General features: G+C 59.5%; 1 protein-coding gene across 37 annotated transcripts; it reads right to left on the bottom strand.

The window, feature by feature from the left end:
• Positions 1-81: 81 nt before the first annotated feature.
• On the bottom strand, positions 82-22,093 carry UBXN11 (UBX domain protein 11). 37 transcript variants are annotated; one of them, XM_051856847.3, is made up of 15 exons: positions 21,986-22,093; positions 18,256-18,354; positions 17,248-17,361; positions 16,566-16,735; positions 12,478-12,578; positions 11,968-12,022; positions 11,535-11,611; positions 8,810-8,936; positions 2,912-3,126; positions 2,621-2,698; positions 1,790-1,910; positions 1,564-1,667; positions 570-643; positions 358-498; positions 82-278 (listed from the first exon to the last, which is right to left on the bottom strand). In XM_051856847.3, exons 2-15 carry the CDS (start codon positions 18,324-18,326, stop codon positions 101-103), a joined length of 1,626 nt encoding a protein of 541 aa, XP_051712807.3. In that variant the 5' UTR covers positions 18,327-18,354; positions 21,986-22,093; the 3' UTR covers positions 82-100. The 37 variants fall into 37 exon arrangements, with proteins under 37 accessions (XP_051712807.3, XP_051712809.3, XP_089157435.1 ...); XM_051856849.3 differs by having other exon boundaries at positions 16,566-16,664; positions 17,248-17,276; XM_089301309.1 differs by having other exon boundaries at positions 11,968-12,074; positions 16,566-16,664; positions 17,248-17,276; positions 21,986-22,044.
• Between the last annotated feature and the right edge of the window lie 4,062 nt (positions 22,094-26,155).

Below are 26,155 nucleotides of genomic sequence, written 5' to 3'. Positions count from 1 at the left end.
GGGCTCGAGTTACCGAGGGGCGGGTCAGCACCGCCCCCTCCCCAGCCTCCCTCCGCCGGGACTGAGCCTTGCAGCAGCCAGTGTCGGGGCGTGCGCTTTATTAGGGGCGGGGGCCAGGACCTGGACTGAAGCCAGGGCTGGCCAGCGGGGCCCTGCGTGCCCGCAGCAGTAGCGTAGCGTTGGGCACCAGGCCTGCGGCCTGCAGAGTGAGCGAGTCATCCTGGTAGACTGTGGGCGGGAATGTGCTGAAGATCTCGAAGGCGGTGGCATCTGTGGCCCTGGGGACCGGGTGGGGCTGATCAGTCGGGGCTTTGGTCCCGGAGCCTCCCAGTGCTCCCAGCCCCGCCCTGCGCCCACCTGGCCTGTGCTAGCAGGGTGCGCACATCGCCCACCGTGTCCTCGGGCCGCATCATCAGTAGAAAGGCCTGCTCCCCGTTCTCCGACTTGATGCGCAGCATGGAGAGTGGGGGCGCAGGGGTGTTGGGGGTCTCCTGGCTCCTGAGGGTGCAGAGGCATCAGCCCTCAGTGGCCCAAGCCCTCAGACCCTCACCTCTCTGTCCGGCCCTCACCTCTCCCGTTCAGTGGCCAAGGCAGGTGTCTCCACTATGATCTCCTGGACCCGGGCGGGCAACGGGCAGCAGCTCTGGAAGGCATCAAAGGAGAATGGGCAGAGCCCCAGGCCCTACCTAAGCCAGGGCCCCAGCCCTTAACGGGGGACCAGGATGAGACCAAAGCGGGAGGAGGTATTCTGCCTAAGCTGAGGCTCAAGGAGAACAAATGGAGGGGAGAAGGCGCCTAGCTGGGAGGCAGCTCTGCCCCTGACCCCAGGCCCCTCAGTGTCATGGGGGAGACAAAGTGCTGAACAGGCTGGAGGCGGGGAAGCCTTCCCTGGGGAAGTGACACCTGAGCTGTGACGGGAGGCTGAGTACAGTCCTCAGAGATGGAGTGGGGGCGGGGGTGTCCTGGACAGCATGGACAGAGATCCCGAGGTCAGCGAGCTTCCTGGAGGAAGTGATGCACTTGGGAAACAGCCCGCAGTTCATGAATCAGGTTGGGGAGGGGCCCGGTGGTGCGGGTCTGGCCTTGAGCTCCAGGGCAAGGAGATCACCGGCGATTTCAACGAGGACAGCCACCGGGAGAGGTGTGGGTGGCAGGGCAGGACTGGAGAAGACGGGTCAGTGAGGCCCTTGCCGTCGCCAGGGGAGACACTCTAGTGCGTGGACAGGGTGACAGCAGCAGGGGTGGGAATGCAGGAGGCAGAGGAGCCCTGAGGAACTTTCACAGAGACTGGGAAGAGGGGCAGGGAGGGGCAGTGAAAGGAGCCGGAAGGGGGACCCGGAATGAGCAGGCTGTTTTGGCCAGAACCTTAAGGGGATGGCCTGGGCCTTGGACTCGCCTGTTGGCTCGTACTCTTGACTTCACTCCATTTACAGGCAACTCAGCTGCTCTCGGGCAGGCCCTGAGGCCTCGCCTCTCCATCCAGACCTCCTCAGGGACCCACATCCACACGGCAGGCTGGGCCTGGGCTGGTGGGAAACCTCCACCCAAGAGGGCTGGCCTCACCTGCAAGGTGTCCCTGATGGGGCCCCGGATGTCAACCACCTCTCCTTGCCGGATCACAAACTTAGGCAGCTTGTTCAGAAATTTCTCTGCGGTCATCGTGGAGTCTGCAGGGATGGCGGTGAGAAGCGTGGCCCGGGAGGGGCTGTGAGGGTGGCAGAGGCGGCCACCCAGAGCCGGTCCTGCACGGCCCCCCAGCCAGCTGGCTCGGCCTCAGGGCCCAGCTCACCTTGGTGCTTCTCCACCCGGTCCGAGGCCTTGCGCATCTTCTGCCAGCCCACCACGCGGCCCTCACCTGGGAACGGGTCCAGCCCGTTCTCCAGGTAGACCTGATTGCGCAGGTCACTCACCTGGTGAGAAGGACGGGGCCCAGCTTGCACAGAGGCCCCAAGAACAGGCACGAGGGTGGTCGGACGCAGTCCCACCTTACAGGTGAGGAGACCGGGGCCCTCAGAGCAAGGGAGCCACATCCTGGGCCCCGGACCTCCCCCTGCAAACGCCCTCCATCCGTGCCAGGGGGACTCGCAGCCCTGACACCCTCCACCCTCCTCAGGGACCCTGTTGGAAGCCAACCCTGAGGGGAGGCCAGGAGGGCGCGAGGAGAGGTCCAAGCCCCTCTGCTGTGCCGGCCGCAGCTCCGAGGTCCCTTGGCATGGACGCTGCACACGCCCCCAGCCATGACTCACCCTGTGCCGAGCAGTGGCAGCACACACTGCCTCACCCTCGCCACGGAAATCACCCACTGCTCTCGGGGCACCCTTGGCCTCACGCACACCTGCCACAGCCAGTGAGGCTCAGCATTTGCCCCTCTGTTCTGGCCTCGTGGCCCAGGGCAACCTCCCACCTCGGCCAGATGGCTTTCGGTGCTCTGCAGGAAGCAGGCCACTTGGCGCTGACTCCTCAGGGTTCCCGAGGCTGTGCCTTCAGAGTGCCAGCAGAGGGCGCCACTGCCCCTCCCTTCCCAGCCTGGCTTCAGGCTCACCCATCAAAATGGGTGATGCTTGAGGAAGCTGTTGGTCCCCACCCCCTTCAAAACCCCCACGCAGGGAGGGGTGGTCACCTTAAAAGGGACCCCATTGGGGTACAGTCTCTGGAGCTCTGAGGGGAAGAAGCCATCCAGCATGTCTCGGAGGCAGCGCTGCGAGGGGAGAGGAGAAGTGAGGCTGGCTGCACCTGGTGGTGCCCCCATGGCTGCCTGGGCTCTGGGCTTAACCACTGTGTGCGCTCTGGAAATCCTGAGTCCCAGGACATGGAGGACAGGCTGGGCCTGCGTGACAAAGGCTCCACCATCTCCAAGTAATGGGGACGGGGGAGGCAGAGGCCCCAGGGAGCTCCCCGCCCCGGCTCCTACCTGCGTGGAGGGGTCGTGGAAGGGCCGGAAGGGCCCATCGAACATCATGATGCCGTTCCGGTACAGCTTCAGCGGGATGGGCTCAAGGACACGGAGCCGCGCCCCACCAGGCACTGGCGTCACCTGCATGTCCCCCTCCGCCACCAGCTCACTGAGGTCCTGCAGGCTGGCCAGAAGCCTGTCGAAATCCACCTCGGGGGGCACCGTCGAGTCCCCTGGCAAAGAGGACAGGCAGCCATGAGCCTCCTCACAGCTGTGTGCCACGCCCTGCCCCCGTGCTACACAGAGGCCCAAGGGACCACCTGAGGGTGAGGACAGTGATAACTGCGGTCTCATCTGTGTGCTGGGCATCTGACACCCACGATCCCACGTCCTCCTCCTACCAGCCCTGCCCCATGGGGGCTGTCATCACCCCCATTTTTCAGATGAGGAAGCTGAGGCTAGAGGAGTTTGGCTGGCCCGCGGCCACACAGCAGGAAGCTGCAGAAGCAGCATTTGATCCCCGCTCTGGATCAAGGCCATCTGGGTCACAACTCAGCTCTTAATCTTCTACCTGCGTGACCTTGAACAGCTCAGTCAGTGCGCGGCGCCGCAGCATTCTCACCTAGAACAGGGCGCCTCGGTCTGAGGCTGGCCCTAGGGCTCCAAGGTGTTGGTGTAAGGGCCAGCTTGGAACAAGCACCCTGCCCGTGTCCCGTGTGACCAGCCCTACCCTACACAAGTGATCCTCAAGGCCCACCGTGTTGGGAAGCAGGGGCCACACCGCTCCATTTTATGCAAGAGGAAACATGCAAGATGGCTCCCCCCAGACCACTAAGCAAGGTAGAGGAAGGACCGGGACTGGAGCCAGGGCAGGCTCCAGGCGCACGGCAGGAGGAGGTGTTTAGGGGTCGGGTGGGATGGCTCTGAGAGAGGGTGCTGGGACAGCTGCTGGACAGAACTGATTCGGGACAGACCGCAGAGGGTGCGGCGACTGCTGGCTCACAGACCCTTTTGAGAGCTGACAAAGATTTGGCCTGCTCTTCTGAGAAAACCTCTCATCTAGAGCTGAGCAGAAGCAAAGGGGCTGCACGTGGGGCAGAGGGCCAGCAGGGCCACGGCAGATGCCAGGGCAGGAGGGACGCTGGCCAGGGACCTGCTCAGGCCGCGTTTGCTTCCAGCCCGCCTAGACTTCTCAGCGCCTTCTTAGAAGCTGCTTCTCCCCAGGACAGCCAGGCTGTGGCAGGATGTGGGTCAGGGCTCTGGGGACCCAATTCCTTTCCCCACAGCAGGGCAGAGCCTGTGTCGGGGGAGCACAGAGGCAGCGGCTGCGTTTCCTGTCACCGTGGCAGCTGCTGAAACGGCTGCTCCCAGCTGGCCGCCTCTTCCCCTCCGTTTCCTGCTGTCCAGGGGGCCACACTCACCCCCCACCGTGGGGCCCCCTGGAGATTCCTGGGGAAAGCTCCCAGAACACCCTGGGCATCCCTGGGAGGACTCAGAGTGACCCCAAGGTCACTTTCCTTGAGCATCTAGCTACTTCAAGAACAAACGGCTAAGCCCAAGGACAGCACAAAGGAACAGCTCCTGTGCCACCCGCTCCTCTTCCCGCGGCTGGGGGGCGTGGCCTTTGCTGAGCTGATGCCTGAGCCAGGGCTCCTGCCTCCTGGGGCCAGGGCTCCCTCAGGGACCGACGGGCAGGGAAGGGGACAGCCAGGAGCCCAGGGGAGGATGCCAAGAAGGGACGAGGGCAGAGAGAGGTCTGCATGAAAACTTGCCCCGTGCTCTCAGCCAGCCGGGCCGGGCTTGGAGAGGAGAAAGCTGGGTGGCTGTCGGGCACAATGGAGGCCAGGGCAGACCAGGGGCCCAGGAGGAAGGAATCGCAGCTCGGGACAGAGCAGGGCTGAGAATCAGGGAGAGCTTGGTGTTACCACCACACGCGGAGCCTGGTGAAGCAGTGAGCCCCCGTCCTACGAGCGCTGTCCAAGTTGGAGAAGGAGAGGGACGGTGGGGAGGGGATACACGGGGTGAGGAAGGTCTGCCAGTGAGGGCAAGCTCCAGCTCTGCCCCAGCTCATTGGCGGCGTGAGGCATTTCCTGTGTGAGGCCACAGTTTTCCTTTCGGTGCAATGGGTAGATAACAACCCTGCCACATCCACAAGACCCAGCTGGTGAACCTGCCCAGAACCAAGAAGCAGGTGATGGAATCGGGCCTTGTGAGGTGGCATGCCCTGGCTGACGCAGCTTGCTGGCCCGGTGACTCAGCCTCAGGCCCCGGTGACTGTGCAGGCTGCCTCTGTGCTGGCTCTTTCGATGCCACTCCCTAAGGTCCCTTTCGGGGGAAGGTGGCAGTGCCAGGAGAGTCTGCAGAGACTTTGGGAGCCCGTGAGTGTACTGACGGGAGCAGGGAGGCAAGCAGCTCCGGTCCGAGCCCCCCAGCGGCCGCATGCATGCTCCTCCTTGCACTCGGAGCTCTGTGGTGTTGTGCAAGTGGGCCTCTCTGGGCCTGGCTCCCTGTTCTGCCAGTGAGGCAGCCCACAGTGCCCACTTCACAGCCCTGCGCGAGGGGGAGGAAGTACCCGGCAGACGCTGGCTGCTGGCACCAGCACCTCTTCCTCATCGCTGGGCTCTCGCTGCCCTCACCCACCCTTACCTTCTCGGCAAAGCCTGGCCACGAGTCCCTCCCTTCTGGGCTGGGCGCCTGGAACCCTTGGGCCCACGCCACACGCTCTTGCTTTCTGCCCGCCCATCTGCCTTTCATCAACACTGGACACTTCCTAAACACAGCCCTGCGCCTGGCCCAGGGTCGGTGCTCGAGGGGCACAGCTGGACCCTCCCTCCACCCTGGCTCCAAGCATCTCCGGCCACGCCCCCTCCACCCAGCCCCCTCCTGCGTGCAGCGCCCATGTGGGTCACGGTGATGCTCGTGCCCAGAGCCCGGTCCCCCTCAGGCCCAGGCTCAAGTGAGAGAGACAGGTGAGCACGGTGACAACGGCATGTAAGTGCCACTGTGCAGCCGGGGGGGGGGGGGCAGGGAGGGGCCAGACCCTGCCACCATCAGCGGGTGAGTGGCAGCCCCTCCCGAGTATGCTATGCCCTCGCCCCTCCACCTCACGCAAAGACTGTTGTAACAGGAAATGGAGCCACCATTGCCACACACCTGCTAAGCGGGGCCCCATCGGGGGCCTGCAGCTGGGTTCATTCTGGTCCTTGGAGGGGCTCTGGGAGCCTGGGCACAGCACAGCACACCCCCCGGCCTGCGACCCAGGGCCCTGTCATGGAGCGCTGCTTGCCGGTCTCCACCCCATCCCTCTGTCACGGCCCAGGCCTAGGCACACCGGGCACTGGCCAGCCCTGTGTTGGGTGCCCGGGGCTAACAGCCGGGAAGCAGGGCTGGCATTCCTGCTCACCACCTCGGACTTCAGAGCAGAGGAGAGACCCAGAGGTCACACAGTCTGCCCGTTAGGGGTCGCAGCCCAGCCAGGCCCCCTTCCTCAGCCTGGCCTGGCTCCCTGTTCTGCCAGTGAGGGCAGCCCACAGTGCCCACTTCACAGCCCTGCGCGAGGGGGAGGAAGTACCCGGCAGACGCTGGCTGCTGGCACCAGCACCTCTTCCTCATCGCTGGGCTCTCGCTGCCCTCACCCACCCGCACCCAACCCTTGGCACGCAGTGCTGGGGCGGCTACCAGCGGCAGCCCAGGGCTTGGCACAGAGCTCAGCTGGAGAAGGCCGGATTCGAGCTGAGCATCAAAGGAGAGGAGCCAAGGGGCTAGCAGGTGGGCCAGGCAGGGGGCCGAATGCAGGCTCAGGGGCCAGAGGACACGGCTCATGTGACATCTTCCCCTGCTGGGAGTTTGAAAGAGGCTCCAACCCAGACACAGGGCCTAGGGCTGGGGAGGGGGGAGGGAGGGTGGCGGGGGTGCTGGCCGGGAACAGTGGTGATGTGGGGCCGGCCAGCAAGAAGCTGGTGGCTCAGAGGAGGGGTCCCAGCCTGAGGGAGGGGTCAGGAACAGCTCAGACTGGGGCTCCCAGCCCTGAGGCTCAGCCCTGGCCTACATGCCCTGATGGGATACTGACCCAGCCTGAGGCCAACCCCTCCCCTCACGGGCCCTGCAGATTCTTCCCCTGACAGGAGGTCCAGGCTCTAGAACATTCCAATCATCATTTGGCCCCAGGAGAAGCTCCTGCGGCTCCCCCACCCACTGGCCCCTGCCTCAGAGCCCTTGAGCAGGGGCAGCCAGCAGGGGAGTCAGAGCCTCAGGCCAGAAGGGCCCTTGGGGAAGGAGAGAGAAAGGTGGGAGAGGTCTCAGGAGGAAAACATAGCAGGAAACTAAGGGCCAATGCAAGGCCCTTCCCATGCTAGGAACCAGAAAGGAAGACGGGGGCTGTGCGGCTGCGGCGGCCACAGCAGGCGGTGGGCGGTGCTCACTGCGGCTGCAGCCTGCACGCATCCAGCCTCAGAGCCAGCCCAATGCACAGCCCCAACACCAAACGGTGCAGAAAGAAGGCTGCTCTCCGTTAGAGGGCTTGGGGAGAGCAGGAGCCCCGGAGCCAGGTCCAGAAACCAAGTGGCCAGTCTGAGCGCTCCCCACAGCAGCAGGGAGGTCCCCACTGGCTAGGAGGAGGCTGCCTGCCCACGCGGTGGTGGGGCCCACGCTGCACGTGGCCGGGCTCTGGCCCCAGACCTGTGACAAGAGCACTGCACCCACTCGCTGGCCCAGGCCTCACCTCTTAACCAGGCCGGGAGAACACCCATGGCCGGCACAGCCCTGGGTTCCGTCGGGAATGTGGGAGCCATTGTCTGCATAGCTCCCCGGCTCTGCTGTCCGGCCAGGGCTCAGCATCTTCCCCACAGCGATGCCCCCTGGCTCACCCGACTCCTCCCATCCTCCCCTTGCATGAAGCACTGCACTTCCAGCTGGGCTCTCACTCACCCTTAAGTCCCGCCCCTTCCAAGTCACCTTGATGTGCCTCCATGTGCCCATCTATAAAATGGAGCAACTCCTGACCCATGTTGAAGCCATTTCTGAAAAAGCTTTGAAAGCTGCCAGTGTTACCCAAATGAGAAGTGATGTTTTTGGAACAAGCAGTGGAGGGCTGTGTGTCTGAGGGTTAGAGGAACTGGCCAAAGCCTGGGCCTAAAGATGTGGTTTGCAATCCGGGCCTTTACCCAGCAGGAGGCTTAGGAACGCAAGAGGCTGCCGTGGTCACCCAAACAGGCTCTGCAGGACAGAGCGTGTGTCCCCGCGAGCCTCTTCAAGGCCTGGGAAAACAACATGCACTCCGGCGCTGGGCGCTCTGTGCTCGCCCTTTTGAGTCCCTGGGGAGGTGCATGCCCCCCCCCCCTTACTCAGAGAGCAGATGTCGCCTGCTCGAGTCACGGGGAACAGGTGGAGCATTGGAGCTGGGGACCCGGGCTCGCCCGGCTTCAGGGCCTGGACGGAGACTTTGCGGGCAGCGAGCTCCACCCTTGGACAGACCCAGTTCTCAGAAACAGCCAGTTCCACGGAGACAAAACTCGGGAAGAAGGGGCTGTGGGGCGACCCCGAGACACTAGTGGCCGCGTTCAGAGTGAGAAGTGCTGAGCCCATGGCCGCTGGTCACGTCCACGGGTCAGCAACGACCCTGGAGAGGGGGCCCAGCCCTGGCAACGGGCGGGGGGGGGCCCCAGGCAGAGGTTAAGGCTGACAGCTGTGGCGGGGGGTGGGGGGATGACACACATCTACAGACCGCAGAGCAGAGCCCGGACCTGCACGGCCTGTCCCTGGGGGCCTCGGGGGCCCTTGCAGAAGAGCAAGGCGCGTCTTGGTCAGTGATGAAGGCTGAGGCCTTTCCCGCGTGCTGTGTCAGGGGTCCCTCGGGGCATGCTGGGAGCCGCTGGAGGATCCCCCTTGAGGGCGTCTGGGGCACAGCCTCTAGGCTACCTGGCTTCCAGAACTTCTTGGCTGTCATCCAGGCCTTCCCGCCATCTTCTGAGGCTATGTTACCCTCGGAGTCCTCCTGGTCCATGGGCTCGCCCACCCAGTGCAGCCCATAGTCGCTGAGGAACCGCTGTGGGGAAAGGAGGTGATGCTGGGGACACTGCCAGCTCAGTCCCTTCCCAGGGCACGAGTGGCCTTGGCTCCGTCCCCAGGCTCAGCCCCAGAGCTGACAGAACAAGGGGATGGGCTGAGACCGTGGCTGCTTCCTGGCTGTGACCTTGGAAAGCCTTTTACCTCCTGGAGCCTCAGGAGATCACAGCACCTAGTTCACATCCAGCGCTGAGCAGGAAAGCCGGCCGCTGTGGCTGTGGGCAGCCATGCGGGTCAGCCTGAGCGTGAGGGGCTGGGGACACCCTGGCTCTGAGGACGGGACCAGCCACGCGCCGGCCTCCCCAGGGCCTGGCCTCCCTCCCCTCTGCCACAGAACTTCAATCGTCTACACCTCCTGTTGCCAATTCCTTTTCTCCCCTTCTTTCCTCAACCCACAATTCACTGAAGCTGCTCATGGTGCAGCCACCAACCACCTGCCCATTGCCAAACCCAGCGGGCGCACCTCTGTCCTCATCTCTTTCAACAGCGGCTGGGCTTCCTCCCGCCTGGCTGCTCCTTGGCCAGCCCCTGCTGCTTCCCCATTTCCACCCGACAGCGACACTGCAGGTCCACAGCACTCCCTTATGACTTGTTTTTTTTTTTTTTTTTTTTTTTTTAGGATTTATTATGTATTTGACAGGCAGAGAATCTTCCATCTGCTGGCTCACTCCCCAAGTGGCCACAACGGCCAGGACTGGGCTGGGCTAAAGCCAGGAGCCAGGAGCTCCATCTGGGTCACGCATGTGGGTGGCAGGGGCCCCAGTACTTAGGCCAGCTTCCTCTGCCTTCCCAGGAGCATTAGCAGGCAGCTGGCTCAGAAGTGGAGCAGCCAGGGCTTGAACCAGCGCTCCAGTACGGGATGCTGGCACTGCAAGCGGCAGCTTAACCTGCTGCACCACAAAGCAGATCCCAGCCTGAATTCCACACTCCCGCCTCCAACCACGTAGACTCTAATGCCTGCCATGCAACTCGCGATCACTGAACAGTCACGGCTCCCGCCCCCATGCCCTGGACCTCCTGGTCCTGTCTCAGTGACGCCCCCTCCACCCAGGCATCATCCAGCACCCGCTCCCCTCTCTGCCACCACACCCGGATGCCCCTCAAGGCCTGTGGCTGCCATCTCCCAAGCAGCCTCAGAACGACCCCTCTTGCCCCATGCGCTGCCTCCCAGCTCAGACCACGGCCACTGTCACGCTCCTGGACAACCAGGAGACGGCTTCTACCTGTGTCCCCGTCGTCACGCAGTAGGAGGGTCCTCCCCTCATGTCGCTCTGACACCCCCAGTGGTCTCCCATTCCCTCCCAGTGGAATCCACGCGCACCACGGGCAGCGAGTCCTGCGTGATGGGGCCACTCCGGCCTCTGGTCTCCTGCTGCCCATGACCAGCAACCGCTATCAGCCAAGTGTACCCGGCAGAAGGGGAGGCTTTCGTGTCTCTGGCCTGGGTCCTCTGCCCCTGGTTGCCCCTCATCCCCCAGATCTCATGGCCAAGGTCACCTCCACAGTGGTTCGTCCCCATCCGTCTCCAGTGTGTCACACACGGGATTATCTTATAGCACTCCCTGTCTCTGTGTCTCTTTCATGTACTTGTTAATGTCTCGTCCCCTCCACGCTGTCAGCCCCTTGAGGGTGGGGACCATGTCTATCTTGTTCAGATTTCCAACCAGGCACTAGAACAGGCACTGCAGGGTGCTGCCCCCAGCGGGTTCTGCTAAGCACCTGCTTCGTGAGAGCCAGTGATGCCCTCCCACCAGGGGCTCTGGGGTACAGCCTCTCAGCCCCTGCAGCAGAGGCTCGGAGCAGCCTGGGGGGTGGGGGCAGCTGTGTTTACCCACAGCCCCAGGGACCAACAGGCCTGGAGCGACAGGTGCTCCCAGCTGCAGCTGAGGCTCTGGGGTTGGCCTCTGTGGCCCTGGATTCCACTGGGGTTTTAGGAACCCACTCTGTGCTCGGAGAGGAAGGCTGGCTCCTGCCAGGGCAGGGTGGGAATGCCTGGGACGTGTGTGTACCTGGGACACGTCTTTGCTCCTGGCCCCTCCAGTTCAAGCTTTGGAGTCTGAATGGGTGTGTGCGTGGGAGGAAGAAGTCACAGGCAGAGATAGGGGATGGCCTTGATGAGTCTCCGGGGATCGGGATCGGGAGGGAGGTGGCCCGCCCCGGAGTTCACAGTCCACGGCAGAGAAGGGAGGTACTGAGAAAGCACAGGACAGGGCTGGGGCAGGAAGGAAAAACACTGCAGGCCAGGGAACAGCAATGGGCCAGGGTCCCGAGGCGGGACAGACTGGGCGTGTTCAAAGAATCAGCAGGGGCCAGGGAGGCCCTTGGCGTTGAGCCCAGCCGGGAGCCCCGAGGCCAAGGAGGCAAGCGGGGTGTGCTTAGGGCGGTTCAGACTCACAGGGTGAGCCCTGGACACTTGTGGCTCTGTGAACTCGGGGTTAATTCACGGGGCAGGGCCCCCAGGGGGAGGCTTGGTGTGGAGGGGCCCAGAGAAGTAGGTGCTGGCCCCGTCCCAAGGGGCAGACAGCCTGGAGCTGGGGCTGCGGGCTGCGGACTGCTGCGTCCCCGGGCCCGCCCTCACCTCCATCTCCCCGACCTGCCGCTGCAGCTGCGCGCACATCGTCTCCAGCTCCTCCTGCCGCTGCTGGGAGGCCTCGCCTTTGGTGGGGAGATGGGGATGGGGTCTGGCTGTTCCAGCTTCCAGGCCACCTCTGCCCTGAGGGCCATCTGGGGCCCTGAGGAACCACCTGCAGGGGACCCCCTCTATCTCTGCCCTCTCTCCCCGCTCCCCTGAGGGCACCCTGCCTCGCCCCTCAGTGCTGTGGCTCCACCACGCTCTGGGTAGTGCAGCTACCTTCAGGGCACTCTGACTCCAGCTGTCGGCGCCGAGCTCTGGCTCAGCTCTCCAGACCCACCAGGGAGTAGCTTGCTGCTCACCACCTACGCTCCCACCCAGGGGCACAGGGCCAAGGGAGGTCCCGACCGGGGGATCAGCCCCCAGGAGGGCCTCTTACCTTGGTGCTGCTGGAGGGTCTTCACCAAGTCCTCCAGGGCCAGTATCTTCTGATCCTGCAGCAGCGAGGCCTAGGGTGAGCGCAAGGCCCGGCGCTTCCCCAGCCGCCTTCCGGGTAGGAAGATGCAGAGGTTGTGCCTGTGGGGGGGCCCTGGGGAGCACAAAGGTCCTGCCTCTGCCAACACTTGGCACAGCCGCTGCTCCTGTGCCGCAGGCCACCCCTGCAGCACTGCTGAGGTGGGGAAAGGCACAGCCCACACCGAGAGCGCCGACTCCACCCAGGCCAAGGTCACCTGGGCCCTGCTCAGCTACGAAGAAGCCCCCAGCCTCTCTGTTCAGTCACTGGGCCCCAGCTGAGCGGGGCCCACACCCGGCCATCACACTGGGCTGCTGAGTGGGGAGACGGTCACCAAACCCCTCTGCCCTGGTCCCACTGCTGGCCCCTGGCTTCCCGGCCTGGGCCTGCCACCTCTCAGCCCAGCCCCTGGCTCTCTCCCACCTGGGGCCTCACCTTGGACAGCATCTCATCAGCCTGGACCTTCACCAGCCGTTCCAGGTCCCATAGCTGCTTGGCCACGGAGGCCAACGCCTCGGAGTCATGGGATACAGCGCCTGCCAAGTGGACCAAGTCTTTTGAGCCCAGGCTGGGCTCTGGGGGGTCCAGGATGCCCTAACAGCGGCCCACGCTCCCACAACACGTGCTGTTCTGAACTCTATCTGGACCAGCTCACAGATCCTCGCAACACACCTGTGAGGCCAATGAGCTGCTTCAGGAGACTGAGGCACTGAGGCCGTCATGTGACCACGGTGTACAAGCGAGCGGTGACACACGGGCCACCTCACCCCATAGTGTTGCCAGAAAGGCCATCCTCAACCTAATCCAACCCTAACATCCAAGCTCCCGTTTGCAGGCAACAGAACAGCGCGGGGGTCGAGGCAAACCTCAGACGAATGTGCAAGGCGGCACGCGCTGCTGCACGGGTGCCTGGGGGTTTTGAGAAAGTCAGTGTTGGGGCCGGCGCTGTGGTGCAGTGGGTTAAGCTCCTGCCTGCAGCGCCAGCACCCCATGTGGGTGCCAGTTGGAGTCCTGGCTGCTCCACTTTTTTTTCTTTTAAGATTTTATTTATTATTTGAGAGGCAGAGTTACAGAGAGAAAGGTCTCCATCCGCTGGCTCACTCCCCAAATGGCCGCAATGGCTAGAGCTGAGCCAATCCAAAGCGAGGAGCCAGGACCCAGGAGCTTCTTCCAGTCTCCCACGCAGGTGCAGGGGCCCAAGCACTTGGGCCATCCTCCACTGCTTTCCCAGGCCACAGCAGAGAGCTGGATCAGAAGGGGAGCAGCTGGACACAAACCGGCACTCATACTGGATGCCAGCGTTGCAAGTAGAGGCTTAGCCTACTATGCCACAGCGCTGGCCTCTGCTCCACTTCTGATCCAGCGCCTTGCTAATGCACCTGGGAAGGCAGTGGGAGATGGCCCAAGTGTTTGGGTCCCTGCCACCAATGTGGGAGACTCAGATGAAGCTCCTGGCTCCTAGCTTTGTCCTGGCCCTCAGGCCCAGCTGTTGCAGTCATTTTGGGGATGAACTAGTAGATGGAAGATCTGTCTCTCTCTAACTCTGCCTTTCAAACAAACAGAAAAAACTTTTAAAAAGTCAACGTCATTTATATATATAGATTTTTAAAATTAATTAATGTATTTATTTTATTCAAAAGGTGAAGTTACAGAGAAAGAGTGAGAGACAGAGACTAAGAGGTCCTCCATCCACTGGTTCACTCCCCAAACAGCCAAAAAGGCTGGAGCTGGGTGGATCCAAAGCCAGGAGCCAGGAGCTTCTTCCGGGCCTCCCACGTGGGTGTAGGGGCCCAAGCACTTGGGCCATCTTCCACTGCTTTCCCAGGCCTTAGCAGAGAGCTGGATCAGAAGTGGAGCAGCCAGAACTGGAACTGGCACCCGTATGGGATGCTGGCACCGTAGGTAGAGGCTTAACCGACTACACCGCAGTGCCAGCCCTTGTTGATGTCATTTTTTTTACAAAGGCAGAGACCTTTCTCCAGAGCTGTGACAGTCGAATGCATTGCATGACTCAATTAGATCCTAGATTGGGGGGGAGGCCGTAGGCGATGTCGGGTCACCGAGGAGGTCTGAATACAGGAAGGAGCGACATCAGGGAGCCGTGCTGAATCGTTCACCATCTTAGGTGTGAAAGCAGCGCCGGGACTGTGCCTTTCCTTAGCCTTCGGAGAGGCACAGCAAGGCAGCTGGAGAAGAGTCACGACTGCTGGGCCCTAGTTCCAAACAGCTCATCCATTTGGAAAGGCGCCATCGACCGCTGAGTGCAGGCGGAGGAACAGGTGGGTGCTCACTGTCCTGTTATCTCAGATTTTCTGCATGCCAGAACCTTTTCAAAACGAAAAGCTCAGGAAAAGAAACAGAGAGATGAGAAGACACCGGCCCTCTGGCATCCTGCCCTCTATGTGTGCACCGAGAGCTGTGCCGCCATGGCGCAGCCGTGCAGGGCTGACGGGCTGAGGCTGGCTCAGTGGGAAGATGGAGAAACCTCAGCTCTTGGTGACATGTGAGTCATTGGGCAAACAGCCTGGGAGCTGCCTCCCCAGAGGGCCTCACGGCCTGAGGCATGGCACAACTTCCTAACTGGCCACCCCAGGCACAAATCATTCTGACTGGTCATGCCAGGGGAGTCAAAGCGTCTCGATGACAGACACCTTAGGGAACCGTGGCCACGCTCGGGGAAGTGGAAGAACTGAGGCAGCGTGGAGAGAGTGGAGGATGCAGGCCGGGGGTGGGGGGACACCCCCCTGCAAAGCTGGAAGTAAAAGGAGCCAGCAAGAGCTGAGAGCCGGGGGCAGCATGAAGTGGGGAGGGCAGTGACGGGGCAGCCAGGGCTGGGACAGTGCAGGGAGGAGAAATGGCCAGGAAGTCCTTGTTGGTGACCTCGGTGGGGACAGACACCTGCTGGGAGCAGGTTGAGGGGTGAGTGGCAGGGCAGAAGCGAGGGATGACGCAGCCGGCTCTTGTAAGGGGCGGAGCTGGCTGCTGCAGCTACAGCTGGAACATCACCAGCTGCGGCGTAGGCGATCCCGGCTTTGGCTGTAGGTCTGGGGCCAGCCCCTTCCTGCCTCGACAAACGGAGGGGGTCTGGGCGAGGACTGACCTCCTGGGAGGTGGCTACCACTCCCAGCATGCTGCGGGGGACAAGCGCCGGCAAGGGGCCCTCTGAGAGGCAGCATCTTGCTGAACTGTCCGCTCAGTGTGACGATTAGGTGCCCCCACTCCCACTTCAGAGAAGAGGAAATGCAGACAGAGACCCGAAGTTGCTTTCTCAAGACATCAGGGGGCGGGCACCGGGGCACAGCAGGTTGGGCTGCCACCTGCCGAGCCGGCCTCCCATGTGGGCGCCACCTCAAGTCCCAGCTGCTCCATTTCCAATCCAGCTTGCTGCTAATGTGCCTGGGAAAGCAGTGGAAAATGGCTCAAGTTCTTGGGCTCCTGCACCCACATGAGAGACCTGGAAGAAGATCCTGGCTCCTGCTTTGGCCTGGCCCAGCCCCAGCCATTGTGGTGAACCAGTGGATGGAAGATCTGTCTGTCTCTCCTCTTTCTCTGCAACTCTGCCTTTCAAATAAGTAAATAAATATTTAAAAAAAGAAAAAGACATCACAGGTAGGGGTTGCACTGTGCTGCCTTCAACGCAGGCATCTCATCTGGGCACCAGTTCGAGTCCTGGTTGCTCAACTTCTGATCCAGCTCCCTGTTAATGCACCTGGCAAAGCAGCGGCTGATGGTCCCAGTGCTTGGGTCCTTGTACCACAGGGGAGACCCAGATGGACTTCCAGTTCCTGACTTAGGCCTGGCCCAGCCCCAGCTGTTGTGGCCATTTGGGGAGTGAATCAGCAGGTGGAAGATCTTTCAGTCTCTCTGTCTCCCCTTCTCTCTCTCTGTACCTCTACCCTTCAAATAAATACATCTTAAAAAAAGAAAATCACAGCCACTGGCAAGTTCTAACGTCATCCCCAGCTTCTCCAGATCCCCAGCTCCCTGTGGTCCACGAAGCTCAGCCCTGGTTGCTGTGCACCCCTGTCCCAGGCCTCCTTTGGGGAGCTGATCGGCCCATCCCACTGCAGGCTCAGCCTTGCCACAGCTCAGCACTGCCACAGCCCCTTGCAGATGGCATGGGTCAGGCTAAGTGGGCTACCCAGAGGGCCTTGGGCCTTCCGAGACCGGCAGAGCAGGAAGCAGGTGGCCAGAGGCTGAGCTCTCCCCACGGGCCCTTCCCGCCTTTCGGCTCGAATCCTACACCCAGTGACATCGTGCTTGACGGGACTTGAGGTTTCAGCCACAGTCTGGCCTGGGGTTGGCAGGTTTTCTGGGCTAAAGGTGGGGCTTGAGTTGGCTTTATGCTGAACCCAGCCTGGACGGGTCTGGGGAACAGCCACAGGGTCATAGCCGGTCAGGAGGGGGAGTGGCTGCCTCAGACCTAGCAGGCAGCGTGACCGCCAGGCCTCTCAGGGCCTTGGCCCTCCTTTGGGGCCCCTCCCGCTGCTGGGAGCCAGCCCCGACTAGGCCTCTGCTCTCACCTTGCCTTGCCACAGGGGCGCCTATGCTGCCATAGCAGGAAGGGACAGAGATCCTTTCTTCTGAGCCATTTCCATCATTCAGCATATCCACCTCGTCTTCTGCAGACAGGGACACCCAGGTCACCACCCTGGGGCCAAGGTCCAGAAGTGGCCTCTCTAGCCGCTGTCCCCTGGAGCAGGCAGGGAGAATACGCAGGAGGCCAGGAGCAAGGCAATGGGGACGGGCCTGTTCTCAGAGTTCTCCCAGCTCTGCTCCTTGGGGAATGAGCGGCCAATGGCAGGAGTGGGCTTGGGCTCCAACATCTGAGCCTGCAGGAGCCAGGCGACGGGAGGAGAGGGCTTCAGGGAGAGAGGCTGCGACGGGCCAGAGGAGACAGGGGTCCAAGCCTCCAGGCTGGGTGAGCTCTCGGCCCCCACGTGGTTTCTGGGCCCCCTTCCGTGAGCTCCACGATGGGTCAAGGGTTCAAATATTAGCGAAGACCTCTCTGCTAAGGGTGCGGGGCCTCCTTATCCCAGGCTATCGGGAGGGACGTGCAGGCGTCAGGGGCTGTGAACACCGCAGCCAGGCCGGCGGCTGGGGCTGGCGGGTCCTTCCTCGCGCTCTTCCTCCCCATGTGCCCTCTGTAAGGGGGTTCAGGCAGGGGAGAGGTGGGGAGGACGCGAGGACAGAGCCCCCACTTACCATCTCCGTAGATTCTTATCCCTCGCCTCCTGGGAGCCCAGGCAGGAGGAAGAAGGAAGAAACGTGCATGAGGCCATCAGGGAAGAGGTTCTGAGCAGCGGGCCCCAGCCACGGCTAAAAGAGATGGAGGCCGGGCCTCTGCCTCCCAGGGACCTCCACCCCCAAACCCTAACCCAGGCCTTGGGGTGTCCCGACCGGGAAGGGGCGCAGGGCAGTCTAGGCTGGGAAAACTACACAATTCCCAAAGTCCACAGGCCCAGCCCCGGCTCTGCTCTGCAATCGCTGGAGGACCCCAGGCTGTCGCTTAACCTCTCTGGATCTCCTTGGCCTCGGAAGGACTGCAGCAGTATTCAGGAGAGCAAGAATAAAGGAGGGGTAAACAATGGCTTGAGGGGCCAGTGCTGTGGCATAGTGAGTAGAGCCGCCACCTGCAGTGCTGGCATCCCACATAGGCACTGGTTCGAATCCCAGTTGCTCCACTTTCGATCTAGCTCCCTGCTATGCCTGGGAAAGCAGTGGAAGATGGCCCAAGTCCTTGGGTCCCTGCACCCACAAGGGAGACCCGGAAGAAGCTCCTGGCTCCTGGCTTCAGACTGGCCCAGCCGCAGCTGTTGTGCCATCTTGGGAGTGAACCAGCTGATGGAAGACCCCACCCCACCCCGCCTCTGCCTCTCTGTAACTGGGCCTTTCAAATAAATAAATAAATAAATCTTTTAAACAAACGGCTTGAAAGGACAGAAGTAGCAGAAAGATGTAAAAATCCCCTCAGGGCCTGGCCAGGGCAGGCAGACCAATGTCCGCAGAGTTAGGAAGCCACCGATGGTCAATTAGGCAAGCGCCGGGCCACTCCCACGGGGCTCAAGTCTTCCAAGCAGCACAGTGCAGCTGGTGGTCAGACTGGATGCTTCTTGGTATCCCCCAAGACACTAGGGGTCATTCTCCCCAGCCTCGGGAGGGTCAAGGGGCAGACGGGGCAGGGACACAAAGACCCCACAGGGCCGCTCCTACCCAGGATGCCCAGGCTCCGACTGCAGGGGTACTTTCCGGGTCTTGCTCAGGGAGGCCAAAGGTGAGCTCATAGTTCTGCTAGGTCCTGTCAGGAACCCCCTGAGGGGGAGAGAGAGAAGTCAGCCCCTGAGCTTCTGCCTACAACTTCCTCCTCTCTGGTTCTCCTTCCTAAGAGGGAGCACTGTCCGGGGAGCCTGGCCCTCGCCTCCTGCCAAGGCCCCGTAGAGGCGTCTGGCTCTCTGCCCTGACACTGGAGAGCTCTGGCCTGGCGGGGCCAGGGAAGGGTGCAGAGGTGGACTGGCGATACAGGGATGGGTCAGAGATCTGGGACTTCCCCAGCTGAGAGCCAGGGCACAAGACCACGCAGGAGGCGGGGTTTTTGAGCATCTTTTCGGCCGGCTGCCAACACCAAGCCCAGGCTTCTCCCCTCTGACCAGAACCCTGACTTCTCAGAGCCAGGAGGGCAGCCCAAAGGCAAGATTCAGTCAAGAATCCTGTGATATGGAGCTGAAGAGTCTGGGTTCAGGACTGGCACTGTGGCGCAGCAGGTAAAGCTGCTGTCTGTGGCAATGGCATCCCATATGGGCGCTGGTTCAAGACCGGGCTGCTCTACTTCCCATCCAGCTCACTGCCAATGCCCCTGGGAAAGCAGCAGAGGATGGCTCAAGTGCTTGGATGCCTGCTCCCACATGAGAGACCTGGAAGAAGCTCCTGGCTCCTGGCTTTGGATCAGTTCAACTCCAGCCATTGCAGTCATTTGGGGAGTTAACCAGTGAATGGAAGATCTCTCTCTGTCTCTTCCTCTCTCTAACTCTACCTATCAAATAAATCTTTTTTTTTTTTTTAAGATTTTTTTATTTCCTTGAAAGACAGAGCTTGAGAGAGAGAAAGAGACATCTTCCATCCACTGGTTCACTCCCCAGTTAGCCACAACAACTGGGACTAGGCCAGGCCAAAGCCAGGAGTCAGGAACTTCTTCCAGATCTCTCATACGGGTGCAAGGGCCCAAGGACTTGAGCCATCTTCTGTTGCTTTCCCAGGCACATTAGCAGGAAGCTGGACTGGAAGTGGGGCAGTCTTGTCTCGAACTGGCATCCATATAGGATGCCAACATCGCAGGTGGAGGCTTAACCTGTTACGCCACAATGCGGGCCCCACTAAATAAACCTTAAAAACAAAACCAACAAACAAAGAAGTCTGGGCTCTGGGGCTGGCTTGTGGTATAGCAAGTAGAGTTGACGCCTGCAATGCTGGCGTCCCATGTGGGCACCAGTTTGTGTCTCAGCTGGTCCACTTCTGATTCAGCTCCCTGCTGGTGGCCTGGGAGGAACAGTGGAGGATGGCCTGTGTGTTTGAGCCCCTGTCACCCACACAAGAGACCCAGAGGAGGCTCCTGGCTTCAACCTGGCCCACACCTGGCTACTGCAGCTGCCTGGCAAGTGAACCATGGATGGAAGACCTCTCTCTCTCTCTCTCCCTTTCTCTGTGTAACTCTTGCAAATAAATAAATAAAATTTTTTGAAAAGCCACAAAATCATTAAAACTATGACTAAAAACAAAAGTCTGGACTGTGGGCCCTGGAGTGGGCATTTAGCCTAGAGGCCAGGGTCCCTACTTCCCACACTGGAGTGCCTGGGTTTGCTTCTGGGCTCTGGCTCCCTGGGAAGCAGCAGTGATGGCTCAAGGAACTGGGTTCCTGCCTCCAACATGAGACACCTGGATTGAGTTCCAGGTTCTCAGCTTCAGCCCTAGCTCCGCCCTGCCTGTCACAGGTATTTGGGAAGAGAACCAGTGAACGGGAGTCCCCTCTTTCTCTCTCTGCCTCTCAAATAAAGAAGGGAAAAAGAACTTGGGCTCTGGACAGGTTCTGTCACCCCCTGGCACAAGCTGCACCTGTTTCCTTTGTTGTAAAATGGGGATAGCAGTAACAGTGACAGCCAGGCAGGGATGCGGATAACATAAAGCACCCAACCCTATGCCAAGCCCAAAGGAAGCGCTTAAAAAATGAGTTGTGGGGGCCGGCGCCGCAGCTCACTAAGCTAATCCTCCGCCTGTGGAGTCGGCACCCCAGTTTCTAGTCCTGGTTGGGGCGCCGGATTCTATCCCAGTTGCTCCTCTTCCAGGCCAGCTCTCTGCTGTGGCCCGGGAAGGCAGTGGAGGATGGCCCAAGTGCTTGGGCCCTGCACCCCATGGGAGACCAGGAGGAGACGCCTGACTCCTGGCTTCGGATCAGCGCAGTGCACCAGCCACAACGCACCGGCTGTAGCGGCCACTTGGGGGGTGAACCAACAGAAAAAAGAAGACCTTTCTCTCTGTCTCTCTCTCTCACTGTCTATCTCTGCCTGTCAAAAAACAAAACAAAACAAAACAAAACCATGAGTTGTGGCTAAAAACTCAGACAAAACACACCCATTTGTGTAGGCCCATGCAGGGTGAGCGCCATCAGCGTCACTGTCTCCCCTCTCCAGGGCTTCTGGGTGATAGCACCATGGAGCTGTCATCTCCCTCGACAACCATGCCTGCGCCCAACACCTCCCGAAGGACTTGCCTGAAGCTGTTTCACAGTTAACTTTTAAATTTAAGAAGTAGGAGTACGCTCTGAAACACATACACCAGTAGCAGTCATTTATTATCGTGATCAAGCAGTACTTACTGTACATAGTTGCACCTGCTATGCCTTTATATGGCGGCAGCGCTGGCATCACCACAAAGACTGTGAGGACGTGGTGCCCATGATGTTACCATGGTTACCATGTCACTAGGCGGTAGGATCTTCTCAGCGCCAATACAATCTTACGGGAACACCCTTGTCTATGTGGCCTGTCATTAGCCAAAACGCCCTATGTAGCGGGTGACTGGAATGTTACACCCCGTTGCTTAGGGAACACTAACGGAGAAAAAGACGTCCACACCTTGGAGATACAAAAGGCCCGCTGTGCAGACTAAAGTATTCCAAAGTGACTGACGTTCACACAGTAAAGGGGTGAATTTCAGTAAAGCCGTTAATCGCTTTAAAAAAGGAATTCCACCCTTGTTGTGGGACCCCATCATCCAACCACAAAATCCCATCCGTTACCAAGCCCTGGAGTGTCGCCCACTGTCGGTCACCCTGGTGGGACGCTCACTGGCCGGGGGCTGTCACGGTGGTGGCCGCTGGCCGCCAGCCCGGTGTCTGGATCCATCTTCATGTGGATTACAAAAGACCCCCCGCGAGCAAACACTGGGTCTCCCCATCAGTCTGCGGGCTCCCAAGGGCACGGCCGTGTCGTCTCCCGCCCAAGCTTGGGGCTTCCTGGGGACACAGCCCTGTCTCCCCCGCTTCGCTCTCGGGCTTGCAGGCGCTGTCTTCCCCTTCGGACCGGAATTTCTGGGTAAAGCTATGTTCGGCGCCTCGACATGCTGGGGACAGAACTCAGTACCGTGCATGACTGACAGTGTCCTCCGTCACCCCCAGGCCCTAGGGCCTGCCGGTCTTTCGCCTCCACTCCCTAATCCCAGTGGAAAATGCACGTCCATCACGGCTTAACCCTTCCCAGGCGGCCGCGTTGCCTCCTCCCGCTTCCACACGTAGTCGCCGTAAGCGTGGCCCCCAATCCGCTCCCGGGACGCAGGACGCCTGCTGGGAGTGGGGCAACCCCGCGGGGCTAGAGGGCCCTCGGGGCTCTCGGAGCGAGAGCTCGGGTCTGCGTAGGGGTCTCCTGACGCAGGAAGGCCTTGGGCCGGGACTCACCACGCAGGGCCAAGGAGCCGTCCCGCGGCGCCGCCATCTTGTTGTCACGCGGTTTCCCTGGCGACCAAGACCCCTTCACTTCTCATTGGCTACTTCGAAAGGGTCTCTGAACAACCAGCAGGCAGCGAAGGCGGGTTCAGTCGCCGGTGCTCGAATGCTATTGGCCCGCTGGTCTAGCCTCTCTGGGTTGGCGGGGGGGGGGGAAACACTAAAAATCCCAGAATGCACCGCTTGGATGAGCCGCTTCGGGTCTGCGGAAATGGTGCTCGCTCCTAGGTGCTGCTCCGGAGACGCCGCGTGGGGAGAACCTGGGGTTCGGTTAACGAAACTGCTGGAAGCCTCTGAGCTAACTGTGTGACCTCCACGGCGCCATTACTGTGCTGAATTGATCTTGGGGAGAATTCCTTCTCCCTCTGAGTCTCTGGCTTCCCAGAGATCGGCGCAGTACTTCGAAGGGGCTGTTTTGAGAATGAAGTCAAACGAAGCAGGTGCTTCATAAACGTTTCTTTCTTTTCTTTATTTTTTTTTTAATTTAAAGATTTATTGATTTATGTGACAGGTGGAGTTAGAGAAGTCTTCCATCCACTGGTTCACTCCCCAAATGGCCACAACTGCTGATGGAAGCCAGGAGCCAGGATCTTCTTCCAGGTCTCCCACGTGGGTGCAGAGGCCGAAGTACTGGCGCCATCCTCCACTGCTTTCCCAGGCCTTAGCAGAGAGCTGGATGGCACGTGGGGCAGCTGGACCAAGGGGCGCCCACATGGATGACAGCACTGCAGGGGGAGGCTTCACCTCTGTGCCACAGTGCTGGCCCCCTAAACGTTTCTTTCTCGACCAGACGGCGCCCTGCAGAGGCTCAAATGCTAGTTCCTCTGCGTAAGAGTGGGGTCAGGCACTCCCCTCGCCCTCCCAGAGCCGCCTCTGTAAAATTTAGGTTTTACAAATCAGATTACATTATGTCACCAGGGCCATCGGAGGCCGTCTAGCTGAGTATGGGCTTTGGTGCCAGGAGTCCTGACGCCCATCCCTACCTGTAAAATGGGGATGAAAACCACCCCGCAGGTTTGCTGTGACGTTAAATGAGAACTTGCATCGTAAGAGAAGGACGTTTTCATAAAGCATTTCCTGCTGTCATCGTCATCGCCTCTTGAGCCTTCCAACCTTGATTTGCTGGGACTCTGGGTTCTGGTAGCTCTAGGGAAAAGTAAGAAGAGCCATAGATTCCTTCAGAACGCAAGTTTGGTTTTTTAGAAAGATTTATTTATTTGAGAGGCGGAGTTACAGAGAGAGGGGGAGGTCTTCCATCCACTGGTTCACTCCCCACATGGCAGCAACCGCCAGAGCTGTGCCGATCTGAAGCCAGGAGCCAAGAGCTTCTTCTGGGTCTCCCACGTGGGTTCAGGGGCCCAAGCATTCAGGCCGTCTTCCACCGCTTTCCCAGGCATTTGCAGGGAGCGGAATCGGAAGTGGAGCACCTGGGGCTTGAACCAGTGCCCATTGGGATGCCGGTGCCACAAACGGAGGCTTAGGCTACAACACTACAGCACCAGCCTCCAGAATACAAGTTTGTCTCTCTCACCTCCTCCTCCTCTCCAGCCACATCCCTCCCATCTTAGATGGCATTTGGAGCCCTCACATTTTGAGTCCTGCCCTCTCCCCTTCTCGTGTTCCAGGAGCCATCACACTCTTCCTCAAGTTCTGGCCTCTCCTTCCGATGGAAACAGGCTCCTCTGCCTCTGATAAGTGGGAGAATCCCACTCCGTCGTTAAGAACCAGCTTGCGATTTCCTGCTGCAGATTGTCTCTGGTTCGCTCCCACTCCCTCCCTGCAGAACTATGCACTCTACACTGTGAAGGCGCTGCTTCCATTGTCACAATTTTTCCCAAAAAATTTTTAATATGTATTTATTTATTTGAGAGGTAGAGTTACAGAGAGAGGGAGAAACAAAATGGTCTTCCATCTGCTGGGCCACTCCCCAGACGGGCACAACAGCCGAAGCTGAGCCTATCCGAAACCTGGAGCCAGGAGCCTGGAGCTTCCTCCAGGTCAACCACGCAGGTACAGGGGCCCAAGCACTTGAGCTATCTTCTGCTGCTTTCCCAGGCCACAGCAGTGTATCAGAAGAGGGGCAGCTGGGACAGAAACCAGCACTGCAGGTGGTGGCTTAGCCTACTATGCCGTAGCACCAGCCCCTCCCACCCCAAAATTTTTGATTTATTTGAGAGAGCAGATGTATCTCCCATCTACTGATTCACTCCCCCAAATGCCTGCAACAGCCCAGGCCAAAGCCAGGAGCCAGCAGCTGCATCAGGGTCTCCCACGTGGGTGGGAAGAGCCCAGCTGGCACCATTAGCTGCTGCCTCCCGGGTGCACATAAGCAGAAATTCTGGAATTGGAGATGGAGCCCAGACTCCACCCCAGGCACTCCGATGTGGAACGCAGGCACATCCCAAGCAGTACCTTGACTCAGGCTGAGTGCTCTCTCCCCACGGCAGCACACAGTAGGCACTTAATAAATATGTTGTGTGGGGCCAGCACTGTGGCATAGCGGGTAAAGCCTCCGCCTGCAGCACTGGCATCCCATATGGACACCGGTTCTAGTCCCAGCTGCACTTCTTCTGATCCAGCTCTCTGCAGTGGCCTGGGAAAGCAGTAGAAGATGGCCCAAGTCCTTGGGCCCCTGCACCCGCATAGGAGACCTGGAAGAAGCTCCTGGCTCCTGGCTTCGGATTGGCACAGCTCCAGCCGTTGTAGCCATGTGGGGAGTGAACCAGCGGATGGGAGATTCTCTTTCTCTCTGTCTCTCTCTCTCTCTTTGCCTTTCAAATAAATAAATTTTTTTTGACAAGAGAGTGAACCTCTCTCTCTTTCTCTCTCTCTCTCTCTCTCTCTCTCTGCTTCTCTATAACTCTGCCTTTCAAATAAATAAATAAATAAATCTTTTTAAAAAAATACGGTGTGCTCTAAAACACATCTACGCCCCTACAACACAAGCTGAGGGAAAACCGAGGCTGGCTTCCACCTCGCCTTCCCTTGATCAAAGATGGAGGCTTCCCTCACAGCACGTAAGGCAGCCTCCTGGCTGGTAATTAGGGGCCATTAAACCCTGGCCAGCTGGGGTGAGCCCCGGGAAGCAAGAACCTGGAGCCGGGAGCCAGGAAACCAACAGCGAGGGCGGTTGTCTGGTGAGGAAGGGGTCGGGTCCCGGGCTGCAGAGACGCCATCTGTGCTATCCAGTTGTAAACAGGACGTGAGGAGGAGGCCCTGAGGCTGCAAGTGAGTGCTTACAAACGGGTTCACAGAGTTCATACAAATCCCCCTCACCAGAGAGAGCGCATCATAAATAGAAATGTGTGTTTTTAAAGAGCCGAACAGAAGTTCTACAATCAAAAAGTATGACCCGATAATAGGTTTGAATTGGCAGAGGAAAAGAATCAAAAGACTTGCAGAAAGTTCAACGTGTCATCCAGTCTGAGGAAGAGAGAATGAAGAGAAAGGACGCGGCACCTGGCTCCTGGCTTTGGATCGGCGCAGCGCCGGCCGTAGCGGCCACTTGGGGGGTGAACCAACAGAAGGAAGACCTTTCTCTCTGTCTCTCTCACTGTCTAACTCTGCCTGTCAAAAAAATAAATAAATAAAAATAACATAAAATTAAAAATAAATCATATTTGCTTGTGATCATTCTTTCATTTCACTAATTCTCTCTCCAGTTGTGCCCATTCTAATGTTAAACTTGTCTGTTGAACTTTAAATTTCTACGATTGCGTTTCTCAGTTCTAGAATTACTACTTAGTTCTTTAGTTTCCAGTTCTCAGTCTTTTCTTCTACATCTTTGAATCTATTAAGCACAGTTATTTGGAAGACTGATAATTCTTTTATCTGGATTTCTGTGTAACTGTATTATCTGTTGTTTGTCTTATTTTTTGTTTTATTTTGGTCATGTGGTCTTCATTTTCAGTGGGGGCTGGGCTGTTTCCTGTTCTCTGTAACTCGAGTGTTACCCTTCATAGCTGCACCCTTGTGGGGTGGGTTTGTCAAGGTTCCCCATTCTTATGGGACCTTGAATACTGTTTTTCTCCCCTTAGTCCCTAAATTAATAGAAAGCTCTGCTTAGTTTCGTAGCTGTCTCTTCTGGAAGTGGGGAGTACTTCTAGGAGAAAATGATGGCCC

This window comes from Oryctolagus cuniculus, chromosome 7, assembly GCF_051225735.1.
Source record: "Oryctolagus cuniculus isolate XC-2025 breed Fujian yellow rabbit chromosome 7, ASM5122573v1, whole genome shotgun sequence".
Lineage (NCBI taxonomy): Eukaryota > Metazoa > Chordata > Mammalia > Lagomorpha > Leporidae > Oryctolagus > Oryctolagus cuniculus.
Note: the sequence above shows the minus strand (reverse complement) of the source record. Positions and strands in the feature narration are given on the sequence as shown.